The 17,219-nt window shown below is 35.8% G+C and overlaps 1 protein-coding gene across 1 annotated transcript in view; it reads left to right on the forward strand.

The window, feature by feature from the left end:
* Positions 1-17,219, forward strand: part of LOC150110684 (selenoprotein F) — a 66,876-nt gene that overhangs the window by 23,599 nt on the left and 26,058 nt on the right. The window contains exon 3 of the mRNA XM_090400310.1: positions 14,588-14,651. Within this exon, the coding sequence (XP_090256436.1) occupies positions 14,588-14,623 (36 nt within the window). The 3' untranslated portion in view covers positions 14,624-14,651. The remainder of the gene's footprint in view (positions 1-14,587; positions 14,652-17,219) is intronic.

Genomic DNA, 17,219 nt, shown 5'->3' on the forward strand with positions numbered 1-17,219 from the left:
AGATTGTTCAATTAATTAGTGCTCACTTTGCTAAGATATATCAACCAGATTGTATGTAGCATGCTACACAGTGAATGAAGCAACTACAGTGGATGAAGAGATAAAGATGCATATGAATGAGGTTGAAGAACTGTTACATATCATGAATAAGAATTCATGGAGAAAGATGGAATATCAGCATGTGTGCTAAATGAATGTCAGCTTTGAATTGGAACTCTGACATGTTAGTTTAACTTGAGTCCCAGCCACAGCAGAAAGTCAGCTACTGGAACGAATCCCAACTCAACATCAGCAGAGATCAATATTGGCACCATCAACATAAGAAGCATCAGTGAAAAAGAAATGGAACTAGCAGAAGAATTGGAAAAGTACCAGAAAAACATGATCTTTGAAACAAAAAATAAAAAAAAAAACAGGAGTTCTTTCTGAGCAACAAATACAAAATGTTATATTTAGATAGTAACAATCAGGAAAAAGGAGTAGCTATAGTATTCAACACTAAATATGAGGATAATTTTCTTGAATGGCAGGCAATATCAAGTACAGTATTGTGGGCAAATATCAAAATGGGGAACTGAACAATGAGACTTATTTGTGCTTATTATCCCACAGAAAAGTAATGAAGAAATGGAAGAATTTTTCAAGGCATCAAAGAAGACAGCTGCCACAATGAAAAAGGAAAAGTTGGTACTTGTTGGAGGTCTAAACAGCAGAGTAGGGAATGATTACCAGACATGTAGAAATGTTTTGGGAAAATTTGGAGAAAAGAGCAAAGCTAATAATAATGTTAAGTACCTGCTGGTTTTCTGTTCAGGACATGGACTAGTTATTATTAACACTATGTTCAGACATAAAAATGTGCTGAAATTCACATGGAGAAAAGATGCAGAAGACATAAAGAAAAATCTCGTTGACTGTTATTGTTGATTGCGATATTTTACCACTGGTTTAACCATATATTTTACCATATATAAGTAATGAATGTTTTTTCACTTGGTTGTACTATACATTAAAGATGCTTATTGAGGCCCAAAGTGTCTTGGAAAAGTTTCATGTTTGGTTTGTTTTATTTCTTATTTTATACAATCTTATACAATGAAATCCTGCCCTACAAAGTATAAAACTAATAAAAATAGAAAAAAAAAATCATTAATCCACCCATGGTACTAATATAGTATATAGGTTTATAACTTCAGTTGATGGGAGTTGTCTCCCACTAACTGAAGTAATAAAACTTACATTAGCTCTGTTTACAAGTTTTTGAATATTAATAATTATTATTATTATTACCCCCAAGACCTCATGAGTCAAAGACTCATCTGGGAGGTCCTTTTATCACACACACATCTCATCATATTGTGTCTTAAACACACTCAAACTCCTTGCAGACACCACACTCTCAGGTAAGGCATTCCAATCATTCACAACTCTGCACGAACGAAAATACCTGGCTCTCACTCCCCTACTCACATCCTCTTTATACAGTTTCCAGGGATGACCTCTGGTTATCCCCCTGATCTCCCACTATTCTCTGTAGAACTTCTCCACCACTGATCCTATAACAACCCCTTACCAACTTGTAGGTCTCTATCATATCTCCCCTCTTCCTCCTCTCCACCAGACTCTGCAAATTACATCTTCTCAATCTTTCCTCATACTCGACATTCCAGAGGTCAGAAACTACCTTAGTCAGTTGCCTTTGGACCCTTTCCAACATCTCTTCGTCCTTCTGAAAACCAGTGACCAAATCTGGGCACAATAATCCATGTGTGGCCTAATCAAAGCTTTATACAACGGAACAAGAATCTCTCTACTTCTACACGTCAGTGTCCTCCGCATCAGTCCCAGAAGCCTTTGTGTTGTCTTCACAATTTTGGCGGTGCCCCCTAAATTTTAGATCCTTATCCACTATCATCCCCAGATCTCTTATTTCCTCTACCTCCAACAATATATTCTCACCAAGCATAAATTCTGCATCCCATCTTTGTTTTCCAAATTTTAAAACCTTACATTTTGCAACATTGAACTCGCATCCCCATTTCCGTGCCCAATCACTCAATTTATTCAAGTTTTCTTGTAAGGCCACAACATCTTCACTACTCTTTATGGTTCGTCCCAACTTTGCATCATCTGCAAACAACTGAATATATCCATCCAATTCTTCGCCAATATCATTCATATACAAGTTAAACAGTAATGGCCCTAAAACAGACCCCCGAGGCACTCCACTAGTGACTTTCCTTTTCCTGTATATCGCACCCCCATACACAATTTGTTGATACCTATCAGATAGCCAGTCTCCAATCCATTTGTTAGATCCTAAATGAAGGAATCTTGGAAAGAAATCATTCATTTGGAATCTAACATATAAAACTTGCTGACAAAGAAATTGGGCATCAGCTGTAATTAAAAGTGAAACTTCTTCACTTTATGTAAAATTTGTATTCTTTATTTCAAGGTCCTTATATTTAAGCTGATGTGATTATATTAAGATTTCATTTTTAAGTATGTCTAAAAGGAGAGATAAATCTGATTTAAATTTAAGCCTCACTTAAGCTATGTAAAATTTACTGTGAGTCATCTAAAAAGTTGCTAAGTAATAATTCCTGGAAGGCATAAAGCTACACGTGTACAGCGTAATGCTAGTGGCTATAGCTTACTCGGAAAATTATGTTGCTATGTATTCTGTGAATCCAAGCATAACAGCATCGTAAAAGCAAAGGATGAACCTAAAGGGGTGAAAAGAGAAGGGCTGTGTGCAAAAAGGGGACTGAGAAAAAGAGGGCGCACTGGAGAAGAATATGAGGGGTTGGGCCCGTATCGGAAGATTGACTCTCTCTCTGGTTGTAACGTTTTCCTGTTTTGGTGATTTGGAAGTTAGCGGGCAGTTTCGCGTAAGGGGGGGGGGAGTCTGTGATAAGATGTCGGGCAGCGAGCATTCTTAAAAATGAAGTAGGATTCTATGCTAAGCTGAAGGTAAAAATTCCAGTCCTAGCAGAATCAAGCCGTTGCTGAAAAGTCCCATCGAATTGTTCCTGAAACGCAAAGATTTGAGTCCGTTTTCAGCAGAAGGAATGAAGATAGCGTAACCCCTATATTGGCGTATGGACAGCCAATAGATGAGGTATTCAGACATACATGTGGTGCAGAACGATGCGGAAAAAGCTCAGTAAGGTGCAATTACTCTAATTTTGTGTGAAAGTTCATTAGAAGAGAGAATTACTCTAATTTTGTGTGAAAGTTCATTAGAAGAGAGAAGATTGTTTACGAATATGAAATTAAGAACTGTATTCTAAAGAACTCTGGACAGTCTCAAATTAGAAAGTTAATCTCCTTTGAGAGTAAGAAGAATTGTTTGGAAGAGATCTTTTGTAATTTTGTATGTGATAGGATTAACTTGATGCGATAAGAATAGTAGAATTTAGTATCTCAGTAACATTAGAATGTTTGTTAGTTTTCTCTTACGAGTAATACTACTGAAAGGAATTTAGCTTAACTTCATGTCATTCGCTATATATACCAATATGCAGTTACTGTGTTTAGCATGCTTTATGAGATTTAATTAATTTAGAAAGTGTTAATCTCTTAGTTTGAGTTTTATTTAGTATTGAGCATAATTGAGTGTATGAATTTTGTATTGTGTTTTAGATATTCCAATAAACATGTCATATTTACCTGAACCTGAGTCATGCCTGATTACGATTCCAAATTACTACTTATAAAAAACACACTCTAAATCCTTCCCGCCAAAATACCTATTTTGGCGGGAAGGATTTAGAGAGTGAATATAAATATAGATTTAGGTCACGACTGCAATAATCTGAATCTGTACGGCAGTTTAAATAAGATATTGTGTAAGAAAGCTAAGAATCTAGTATTGTCTCCCTGAGTAAGGATCTTTTCTACTATAGGATACTGGCTGCCGCAGCAAAATATAAATTCGCCAGTATCCGAAGAGGAAACAATCCTAGATATAAGAATAAGATTAAAGTAAGAGAAGAAAGAATAAATAATGAAAGGTAAATATATAAGAATAGAGCAGCTGGTAGGATTTTGATTGTATAAGGTTTTAGGTAAGAAAGGATAGATTTAAGTAAACAACGAGTTAACCAATAAATCATATAGAAACATCGATATAACTATAAAACAACTCTATAACACAATGCACTAATCTAATATCCAACCCCATCTGCTCTAGTTTGACTGTCAACTTATCACGAGGTACTCTATCAAAAGCCTTTGTGAAATCCAAGTATATTACTGTGTATCCTTCTCCTCTGTCCAAGGAAGCAGTCACTTTATTGTAATAAGTAAGTAGATTACTAAAACATGACCTCCCTTTAGCAAATCCATGCTGTCCATCAAAGATAATATCATTGTTGTCAACCCAACTCTGGATCCTTGTTCTCACAAGCTTCTCCAACAACTTAACCACAACACCTGACACACAGATAGGCCTATAGTTTGATGCTTGAGTTCGATCACCTCCTTTATGAAGTGGCACAATCTTGCCCTCCTTCCACTGCTTAGGAACTTGACAAAGTGCAAGACTCGTATTAAAAAAATATGTCAAGGCAGGTGTCAACTCCCTGGCACATTACTTCAGAATACGTGGTGATATATTATCTAGTCCCACAGCCTTATTAAATCTAGTTTATTCAACTCCCCATACACCTCTTGCTCACTTACAGTCAGTCTCTCCTCCTCACAATGTCAAGTTCTTTTCTGATATGGTATCTATTTTTAATATGGTTTTGCTGTTGATACCATCTGTTTGCTCCATTGATTTTTCTTAGAATTTGCATATCTGTGGGCTCCATATCTTTGACTGTTTTATTTCTAAGCTTCATTTTTAGATCCACAAATTGAAATTGGTTTGAGCACTGTCTTATATAATGGTAATTTGATGTTTTGTCTGATTTCTGTCTTCTTCCATGTAAATTTATTGAACTAGCTTTCTGGTTGTATGAGCCTGTTTCCACATTTAATTTATCTGCGTTAAAAATTGTGCCTAAATACTAAAATATGTAACCAAAGAGCCCAATTAAACATTTGATATGATAGTAGAAGTAAGCTTAGAAAGGACACCCCCATGGGCAAGGTACATTATACCATGTAATAAGTCACGTGTTTGTAGCTAGTATAAATTGGAGGAATATGATGCTTCTAAGTTAGTACAACTATGTCTGGGTGAAATGGCTATGAGAAGGGACTGATGGAATTTGAAAGAAACACTGTGATGAGATGCCATGCTGCAAGCCTATCTGCTTGGCAAATTGTTGACAAATTAGGCCATTCCAAGTCAATAATCAGTGATACCATGCTTAGATTGAAGTGCAGGGGGACAGTTGCAACTGCTATCTGCAATGGGTGATCCACCACACTCACCGAATGTGATCGTAGGGTGCTACAAAGATAACATGTAAAAACCACCATTTGTTGGCTGACATGTTGAATTCGGTATTCCAGGCATCAGCTGGAACATGAATCTGTACAAAAACATGTCAGAACAACTGAGGCCCACAACATTGGTTTCCATGATCATCTTAAATAGTGCAAAGAGCATGTAAGTGCGACGTGGAAGCTTGAAAAGCTGTGTTATGGAGCAATGAATCATGCTACACTCTCTACAGAGCAGATGGATGGATGGGTGGGTGTGAGCATGGCAGATTCCCAGCAAATGTCTTCTACCAGGGTGCATGACTCCAACTATGAAATTTGGAGGTGGCAGTGTGATGGTATGTCCTGTTTTTCATGGTTTGGCTTTGGACTTCTGTTTGTGGCACCATGAATATTGAACTCTGAGAGGTACTGAACATTCTGGACAATGCAATGATTCCTACTTTGTGGCATTTCTATAGAACTGACCATTGTCTCTTTCAATGGAACATGTCATAAGGCTGCTGCTGTAACTACATGATTTGTGGATATGAACATCATCACCACACTAGACTGGCCTCCACAGAGCTCTGATTTCAACCCTATTGAACATCTGTGGGATGAACTGCAGTTTTGGGTCAGGTTAAGAGAAGTCTGTCCCACAATAGTCCAGGACCTCATTACATGCATACAGGAAGAATGGTCCAAAATTCCCATTACCATATGCTTGTGGAAAGTAAGATTTCTGTGGTCATCACAGCTAAAGGAGGTCCTACATCTTATTAAGGTGTTGCCATGGCTGTTTGTTTCTCACTCTGTAGTGTCCGTTGACTTCTTTCTAAGCATCATATATTTGCTTTCTCCCCTACAGGTTTTTCAGTGAGTAATTGATCCCATTGGTAGCAATTTCTGGTTGACCAATGATTCTTATTGGTACAATTATGGAAACTACTATCATCTTAAAAGCAATAACTTTAATTTTCCTAATGTTTCAACTTTCACATTAAGGTCATCACTTGGCAGAGAAACAAGTTACGTTACAATTCAAACAGTATGTCAACGTATCAGCTGTCATCCACTTACTCTCTACAGTGGAGAGCATGCTTTACCCAGCTAACCAACAAAACCTCCATCTAGAAGTGGTGGTAGGTTAAAGGCAAAATTCAAAACTGGAGGATATGGTACTCACACTCTGTGGAGGAAAGCATGGCTTTGTGTAAGTAACACCTTAGTAATTGACTCATTTTTATAGCACAGTGACAGTTGACTTGGATAAAGGAAATAGTGATGCTACTCAATGGTAATGCTGGAAAATGTTTGTAGAGTTATCTTCCAGCATGGAAAAAACTCCTGAATACAGCAAGATCCTGCCTTATTACATTTTGCTTTACAATAATCTGCTTGTATGATGATTTTAGCTGTGAATCAATTGATGTACAATTTTTGATTACTAAAAGTTTATTTTTCAACACAGTTGCTGTATTTCTTTGTGTGCCATTATTTTGCTCAAATTATAAACTGTTTATAACTTATTTCATTGTTAAAAATCAGTGTAAGGGTACTGTTGTTAATCTTAGATATAAAGATTAATAGTACCTTGCTACTGTTATCACAGTTGTTAAAATCAGAGTTCTTAGTGAAGTAGAAAGTGCTACACAAGTTAATACTAAGTTATTTATAAACATGAGTCTTATTGTCAAAATGAAAAAATTTTAATGGTGTGGATAGATGACTGAACTATTTGGTGTTCCTTCAATGAGATTTCATTACTGTTTTGTTTGCAAAAATTAATCTAAATTTTTTGTTTGCATAACTGCTGTGAATAAATGCTTCATTTATATTAGTTACACATGTATGGCAGCTTAAAATGTTACTAAACCATTACATGCATCTTCAAGTGAAGGTGGGGGAGTTAAGGCAACGATTTGCTGTATGACTATGGTCTGGAACCTAATGTGCCCTTTCCAGTCATGTGCTCTTCTCCGCAAACTGTAGCCTCGAAGAACAGCCACACCAAGTTGATTGGGACTGCACAACCAATTTGTATATATGTAAGGATGAATTTGAAAGACGTATTATAGAATCAAAAGAAATAGTTCTGGACCCTTCACACTTGAACAACAATCTAAGCTACAATTTGCCCGATTCACATAGCGCAGTAATCCAATACTGGCGCTCGAAAATTAGCTGTCACACACATTCTACTCATGCCAACAGTAGCATGCGGTCACCTATTCAAATATGACTGTTACTATTCTGTTTCTTTTTATTAAGCTAGAAAGTCCATGTTTTTTTACCTTGTTATTTTTATTATAGGTCTTATGTTATTTCTCACCTAAAGAAGTCGGAATACCGATGAAACTAGTCTTGATTTATTAAAGGTTTTTGTTATACTTTCTCGGGTTCTAGTCAGTTAAATGTTAATCATCATCATCAAATTCCTGCCATGTACCGTCAAGGGGTGTACAGGATATGATAGTACTACATGAAAAAAAATTACATCATTACTAACGTCCTATCTATAATTTTCCTCCAAATCAGTCTGTTACTTGTCAAGACTCCAACGTTATCAGATCTTATATTTCTATCGTCTAAGGCACTTATACCATATCAATCCACCTACATCTTGGTCTTCCTCTGGGTTGTTTTGCTGCCAACCTGGCAGAGAACACTTGTTTTGCTAATCTTTCTTCACCCATTCTGTTTAAGTGACCATACCACCTGAGATTAGCTCTGCTAACGCATTCCTGGATGTTGACAATGTCAAGTTCTTTCCTGATATCCTCGTTTTTAATATGATATTACCATTGATGCCATCTGTTCACACCTATAATCTTTCTCAGCACTCATATCTGCAGTCTCTAGTCTTTGGTCAAGTGTTTTACTTCTGACTCAGCTCTCAGATCCATAAGTTAAAACTGGTTTGAACACTGTCTTGTATACAGCTAATGTAGTATTCCGACTAATTTCTCTCTTATTCCATATGAATTTATTCAATTGACTTCCTACCATACCAACTTTGCTGATTCTGATGTCTATTTCTATATTTAATATACCATCTTCAGTAAAAATCGTGCCTAAGTAGCGGAAATGTTTCACTTGTTCAACACGTTCTCCATTCACAACACAGTTGACATTTTCAGTGATTCTCCCTATTTTCATTGTCTTTGTCTTTTTATTGCTGACCTTTATACCATATCTATTACAACAGCTATTCAATTTAGTCAGAGAATCTTGCAGACTTGTAGCGGATTTATTTAGAAGTATAACATCATCCGCATAAAGCAAAGAGCTGACATTAACATCTCCAATTTTGATATCATGTTTAATACCATTTTCCTTCATATTGTGATCCATATAGATAATGAATAACAGAGGGGATAATGTACATCCTTGTCTTACACCAGATTTAACATTAAACCATCTTCCTGTACTTCCTTCAATTCTAACTGCTGACTTACAACTCAAATAAAGACTAAGTATTGCTTGATATAATGCCCCATTGACACCATATAACTGTAGCGTATTGAATAGCTTCTCTCTTGGCACCTTGTCATATGCCTTTTCCAAATCGACAAAACTTAAATACAGATCTTTGTTATATTCCCATGCTTTCTCGACTGTTTGTCGTAAAGTGAAGATCTGATCCTGACAGCCTCTCTTTGGCCTGAATCCAGCTTGTTCTTCACCAAGCTTTTCTTCCACAATTCTTCTCAACCGTTTCTCAAGTATACTTGCATAGATCTTGCCAGGAACACTCAGTAGGAAAATTCCTCTGTAATTCTCACATTCAGTTTTATTTCCCTTTTTATATATGGGTACCATGAGAGCTCTACTCCAATCATCGGGAATTCGTCCCTCTGTCCAGGCTTTCTGAACTATGCAGTGCAGCAACTGTAAGACTCTTATAGCACCATACTTCAGCATTTCTGGTTGAATATCATCTACTCCTGCTTCCTTTCCACATTTCAAGCCTTTGGTGGCTTTTTCTGCTTCAAATATGGATATATATTCCTGACTGCATGGTGGTCAGTGTTTTTTACCACTGTGCTGTCATCACTGCTTGTTTCATTTAGCAGTTTTTCAAAGTAATTACTCCATACTTCAAGGATATCTTTTTCTCCTGTTTTCATGTGACATTTAACATCTCTAACTCCTTTTACAGCACTCTTTCCTCCATTCCTAAGCTTCTTCAACAACCTCCAGAATATTTTGCCAGCTTCTTGATATTTATTTTCTATATTCTTGCCAAAGTCCTCCCATGACTTTTGTTTAGCTAGTTTTACAGTGTTTAGCATTCTTGCATTTGTCTCTGTATTCTCTAAGAGCAGAAGCTGACTTATTTGACAGGAACTTTTGATATGCTTTCTTCTTTTCCTTCACTGCCTCTTTATCTTCTTGTGTCCACCAGGGAGTTCTGATTTTTTTTATCCTTGCAGACAACCTCACCGCATGCCTCTCTGGCAGAATCAATCAATGTTTTCTTCAGAGTTTGCTACTGAATCTCCAAGGTTTGATTCCTGTTCTCAAACTCTTTCATTTTTTCTTCAATAATCTTTGTGTATTTTAGTCTACAGTTCACATCTGAGAGCTGCTCAACTCTTATTCGCTTTAAAACTTTCTTACATGTTATTCTTTTCAATATGAAATTCAATTTTATCCTGCTCAAGACTAAATAGTGATCACTTCCAATTTCAAATCCTCTGTACACTCTGGTGTCCTGCACCAGGGAGAAATCATCACTATCAACAATAACATAGTCAATGAGACTTTTCTTATTCCTTGCCTCTTCTCTCCATGTGAATTTGTGCACATTTTTATGTTGGAACATGGTGTTAGTAATAACCAGTCCATGTCCTGAGCAGAAATCCAACAGATATTTGTCATTATTATTAGCTTTGCTCTTTTCTCCAAATTTTCCCAAAATATTTTTGTATGTCTCACAATCATTTCCTACTCTGCTATTTAGATCCCCAACAAGGACCAACTTTTCCTTTTTCATTGTGTCAGATGCTTTCTCTAAATCCTCAAAAAATTCCTCCACTTTTACCTTAGTAGAACCTTCTGTGGGACTATAGGCACAAATAAGTCTCATTGTCCAGTTCCCCATTCTGATATTTGCCCACATCACTCTACTTGAGACTGCCTGCCATTCAAGAAGATTAGCCTCGTATTTAGTGTTGAATACTATGGCTACTCCTTCTTTTCCTTGATTGTCATTGCCTGAATATAACATTTTGTATTTATTGCTTAGAAAGATCTCACCAGTTTTCGTCTTTTTTTGTTTCAGTCACCCCTATTATGTCGATCTGGTACTTATCTAATTCCTCAGCTAGCTCCATTTCTTTGCCATTCAGGCTTCTTATGTTGATAGTACCGATCTTTAACTCTGGTGATGTTGCGTTGGGGTTTGTTTTCAGTTGTTAATCTTGTATGGAAAAAATTTCAAGAGTGGAGGAAAAACAAAATCATAATAATTAAAATAGGAAATAAAGAATTAACCAGCCTTTTGTATGCTGACGATCAAGTTATTTTTGCTGAAAATGAAGACCGATTACAGAAAAATCGACATGTATTGAACAAAACAATAGAACAGTATGACGTGAAAATCTCAATAAATAAAACGAAATCAATAACATTTCAAGGTAAAGAAATTAAAAGATGCAAACTAGTCATCCACAACAAAGTAATAGAACAAGTGAAGAAATTTAAAATTAAATATCTCGGAAATTACATAAGCCCCATTGGAGAAATTGACATTGCATATAAAAAGAAAAAATTCCTAGCAGTCATTAGAACTTTGAACAGACACTTCAATAAACAGACGTCTAGAACAACCCAAATAAAACTATATAAAATAATAGCCAAACCAATTCTGCAATATGGCAGTGAAACATGGACTTGGGGAGAACAAGATAAAAGACAAGTGGAAGCTGAAGACATGAAGTTCCTAAGACTGCTTGCAGGCTATAAAAGAATAGACAAGATAAGAAATGAAGAAATAAGAAAACAATTATCCATAATTAACATAACAGAAGATATCACAAACAATAGAAAGAACTGGAAAAACCACGTAGAAAGAATGAATGAGAATAGATGGCCAAATATTGTCTGCAAATATAAGCCAAAGGGACACTGATCAAGAGGAACCCAGGAGGAGATGGGCAGAAGACTTTTTAAACCCTTGAAAATGGTACAAGCAAACAGTTGCCCAACACGCGAAGCCAAGAAGAAGTTTTCTCAGTATGGAAATGGAAAGGATTTTGTCTATATAGCCATTAATTTTGCTATTATTTCTCTGTTTCATAAGTCAAATCCAACTACCTTTGTCATTGAGGGGGATAAGAAATTTAGATGCTAAATAAGAATTCATTTAAAGTATTTTTTTAAATACTTTAAATGAAGTCTAACAAAATTAAATAACTGATACACACAACTGTTTTCAGGATGGCTAACATTTTGAAAGCTGTGACATATATTTGTTGCAGTCATGATACATGAGATGGAATTATTTACTTTGCGAATGATTTTTTTTTTCTTTGTGCGTAATATTTTTTTCCTTTTATCAGATTTGATAAAAGGACGGTACCCCCGATGAAAGTAATTGGTTAATTACTACCCTAAAAAGGTTTGCTAGTTAAATCCAGTTATCTTCATCAGGAATGTGACTGCATATATGAAATTCTTTAAGATGAACCAGTTTAGTAATAATTAAACTACCTTAATTTTTCTGCATTGAAATACTGTATTTGCCGGCATATAGGATGCATCCCTCTTTTTTTGTGCACATTTTTTAGGAAAAAAACTTTATCACTGAATATTATAATGAATTTACAGTATTTCAAATATAAAGTAATAAGTAGGTCTACTTTCAACAAATACCTAATCTAACTAGGAAAGAGTACCCATCTTTTAATCGTCAAAATCCAGAAATTCATCTCCAGAGCTAAATGAAGAGACACTTGAAACCGCTTCTAAATCAGAATCTGAGTCCTCATACAACAAATTGTCCTCTGTACCATCCAGTGTATTACTAATTCCACACTTCTTAAATGATTTAACCACTGTCTTAGTTTTCACAGCATCCCATGAAGCTTTGACCCACTCACAAACTTGCGAAATGCTAGGCTTCTTCCTGATGGCGTAACCTCAAAATCTGAAGACTGCATCCAGCTGTTCCACTTCTCCTTCATAAATCCTTAAGTGGTTTATTAATACAGACATCTAAAGGTTGAAGCTGACTAGTTAGATCTCCTGGAATTTTCAATTCCTTGCGTTTATTTGTAACATCGTCTGTTCTGGGAGAACACAACTGATCTCATACTAGCATGTTAGGCTTCTTCAACAGTCCACCAGGGTGCCTGCCTAGACCAAATTTTATCTATCCATAACTTTATTCCTCCTCCATCCATCCAGCCTTTTGCGTGAACATGTACACACACACTCCTTTAAGCAGTTTTTCTTTGGGAAGCGTCTTCCTTTTAAAATCAATAGTGGCAGCAATTTTGTCCCATCAGCACAGCAGGATAAAACAACCGTGTAGTGAGTTTTTTCATGCCCCAAAATTTTAATAGTAACACTTTTAGTGCTCTTGGAATCGGTTTTGTTTGAGGGCACATCAAAAGTCAGTGGAACCTCGTCCATGTTTCCTATTTGCGCAAGTTCAAAATTTTCTCATTTCCTTGCGTTAATGACGAATTGATGAAATTCGATCATTTTTTCTTCATATTCAGCTGGCATCTTTTGTGATATTTTTGTTTTAGTCCGCATACATAGCTGGTTTCTCTTCATGAATCTTGAACACCATGATGTTGATCCAGTAAAGTTGGCGATTCCTCTGTTAGTGGCTATCGCTTTCGCTTGATGAATAATCATTTTTCAGTTCTGCCTCAAGTTCTATCCATTTTGCAGTTCCACTTCGTAGGTTATGTTTACTGTGATTTGCCTTTTTTTAAATCCTCTTCCTGATTCCACCAAGTTCTTATCATTTTATCAGTTGGGGGTGGTCCGAAGTGCCTCTCTGCAGCCCTGTTTCCATGTTCTTTAGCATACGCAATCACATGTAGCTTGTATGCAATATTGTAACAATGCCAACGTTTTTCAGCCATAATTTGCCAAGAAATTTAGAGAAAATTTAATGGCAGAAATTTGTCACCGTTCACAACTGCGACAACAATTGGAAAGTTTAAACAAACAGGACACAGCTGTGATCGTCGATGACAGCGCATGTGCATCCACTGAACTCTACGTCAATGTTTCTCAAAGTGTGGTATGCGTACCCCCCGGGTACGCATACCACACTTTGTTACGTGAAAGGTCTTCAGGGGATCCGTAGCAATTTTCCGCTATACATCATTAACGCATAGAATAAAATTCAATGTATCCGTGAAGTTTGAGATCGTAAAACGTTCCTATTTTATCACTGAATAAGGTACAGAGACATCTGCAGGCTGTGCAATATGTTTCTCAACAAACAGTGCAATTAAAGACAACTGGGATAAAAACGGCACTAACTAATGCATCGCATGTCCCCCCCCTCCCACAGAAAATGCTGTATGACTCGAGCAAAACCATATGTAGCCGGTGTGCAACATATGGTTTTGTTTGAGTGAACCTGTTAAAATGAAGAAATATATAGTGAATGTGTTTCAGATATTATATAAGGAATTCAGTTGAAGAGAATTAGCATTTCAACTCAACTGTCGGCTTGTCATTGTCATTTAGTAGCTCAATCTTTTGTTGATACCGCACCAGTCATGAATGCGGATGTCTGAAGTTTGAGAAACACTGCTCTATGTAACTGGAATGCTCTCATACACACCGCAAGGAAGCAATAAAGAAATCGCGTAACTCGGAACAGAGAAAATTTTCAGAAATGAAAATAATAAAAAACTGAGTATCGGCATATAAGACGCACCCTGTTTTTCAGACCTATTTTCAAAGAAAAAAAAGTGCGTCTTATATGCCGGCAAATACGGTAATTATTAAAAGATTTTATGGTAAAGTGAAAACATCTTCTTTTAAAAAGATAAATTATATTACCTTTGGCAGTAAAACATAACTTGTTTTCTAGATTAAAGGAGATATTTAGGGTATCAGTTAATGGTGCTTTAAACAAATGGCATTTAAAGCGAAATTTATTTTGATCTTTGAATAAACTATATAATGACAATTAATACCAGTATTTATTTATTTTTTCTTCTCTTAGAAATATCCTCGTGCACAGCTTGAAGTCTGTGGATGAAAAATAGGTCATTATCCACAGATCCAGGGTAAGTAGTCTTAAACATATTATATATATAGTATGACTCTGGAAAAAAGTATGCTGAAATGCGGCAGTGCAGTCAGTAATAACATAATGTGAATAGTGGCTTTAAACAACCGCGAGAAAGTTTTTGTTCAGTATTCATGTTTATCACTCGTATATCATTCTGGATATTTAATGGAATATAAACAGTACATGGAATGAATTAAACAACAGTGTAATGCTTCCAATATTTCAGATATCTTCAGGGGTACAGTATAAATTGTAATACTCACATAAGCAATCCAAAGTAAAATGAACTTAGTAGACTAATCCCAGATAGGGAGAGCATCCTCTATGAGTACTAGTAGGAAGCTCAGTTGTAATCAGAATGCCTAAGAATTACTGTTATCCATATTTTGGGGAGTTGAACGTCGAAATGAAGCCTTTTGGTTCTTTATATTTTAGTAATTTATTGGTGCACCTTTTTGACAACTCGTATCGCAAAGTATATATAAGTTCTCTTCACTATAATCTCGGTATTACCTGGTCTACCTACTCACTGATGAGACCTCAATAAAGGTCGAAACCGGTCTGGGTAGTGACCTTCCACCATAATGTATAACATCATAGATCTCCTAAGAGACGTGTTTTACATTATGGGAAATACCAAGAATAGTGATCAGAACTTTATCTACCTTTGCTATGAGTTGCCCTAGTATTGAACCATGTGTTTTAGCGTATGCTACAATCCACCAAAACTTTTATAGTTTGCTATATATATTCGGTATGAAACTCTTTGATCTCTATCCTTGAGTTTCTTATTCAGCTTTGAAATAATGTGGGATTTAATATCACCTTAATTTAAATATATATTTATTTATTTTTTTATCGTGGCTTTATTTTCTCTAATAACCAGCTCATATGCCATTTATTTTTTTTAATTTTTTTTTTTTAAGACTAATAACTTTTTTTTAAAAGGAATAGTATAAAGCAGTACACCATGCTCTTACTCCTGGAGAGTGCATTACCCTGGTTGGCAAATATTGGAGCCCACCAGATATGGTAGGGTGGCCCGAATATGTTGAATAAGGACTTGTGGACCATCATCTTTATAGCAAGGAAAGTGGCTTTTCCATGGTCCCCTAGCTGGATCTTTCTCCCTCTTCTTTGAGGTAGGGCCCCCTTGCTCTTTAACTTTTCCTATATGGCATTCCTCGTCCAACTCTGGTTAACTCATGACTCTAATGCTATTATAGTATTCGAGGGCTATGGTTCATTCTATTTCTAAGTCTTCTCTTTAAAATTTCCTCCAACACTTTAAGGCCTCAAGATGGCAGCTCCATCACCAAGCTAGACTGCAGATGGCCAGTAACCTTCTCAGTCGAAATTTTCACTCACTAAAAAGACTTATGAAGATAGTAAACGGACAGACCTTTTTGGTAATGGACCAGCTTGGAATAAGGATTCAAGAAGAAAACTATCGAAAAAAAAAAAAAAAGGCAGAAATACACTTATTGGAATATAGCTACATGGAATGTGAGAAGTATCCACCATAAAATCATAGAACTGGACCAAGCATTACAAGAAAGAAATGTAAAAATAGTAGTAATTACAGAATCTAAAAAAAAGAGAGAGGAACAGACGAAACTGAAAATTACATCTGTATATAAAGTGCAATAAAAGCAGAAAAGAGAGCTAAATCTGGTGTAATGATCTTTTTACATAAATCTCTTGGAAACAGTATAATCTTATAACTTTTGGAGCAATAGAATAATAGAAATGAGAATTAAAATAGACAGAGGCTATATGACAGTAATTGGAACTTACGCACCTGAAGAAGGAAAAGGGGAGGACTCAAAAACTTTTACACACAATTGCAGAACATTTTAAATAAGACCAATCCTAGGGATCACATCTTGGTAATAGGTGATCTTAACACAAGAATTGGCAATAAACCAAACATAGGACCTATAGGAGAACTTAACTTAATAGAAATGGAAATAGATTAAGAGATTTTACTGTAAGCAATAACCTTAGAATGAACACCTTCTTCAAACATAAAGATCCACAGATATACCTGGGAAGCAAGAGACACAAGAAGAAGCATTACTGATAATATAATCAGCAATATCAATATGTCAGAAATGATAATAGATACAAGAGTATACAGAGGATCTGAAATAGAATCAGATCAATGGGAACCAAGATGGAAAACAACAATAAAGCATAAGGAAAATAGAAGATGGACTTCTAGACGACAATAGTATTAAAGATTTGTACCAAAAAAGAATAAAGAACTGGATGATAAATATAAAAGAAAATCAAAACATAGAAGAAGAATGGTCAAATCTAAAAATCATAATGAAAAAAGCTGCAAAAGAAAGTTTAGGAACAAAGAACAAAAGAACAAGTGGAAAACAAAGAGGCCCTAGAGAATGGGATGACAAAATTAAATGCATTATTGAAGAAAAGAAAAAAGCATATAAAAACTGGCTTAACCCGAGGACAATAGAATCAAAAATCGTATGCAGGAGAATAAACAGAAACAGATGGAACAATTTTGTAACAAAATTAGAGAGACTACTCTCAAAGA

Source organism: Typopeltis vanoorti, chromosome 1 (assembly GCF_054136105.1).
Source record: "Typopeltis vanoorti isolate ZY-2024b chromosome 1, IOZ_Tvanoo_1.0, whole genome shotgun sequence".
Lineage (NCBI taxonomy): Eukaryota > Metazoa > Arthropoda > Arachnida > Uropygi > Thelyphonidae > Typopeltis > Typopeltis vanoorti.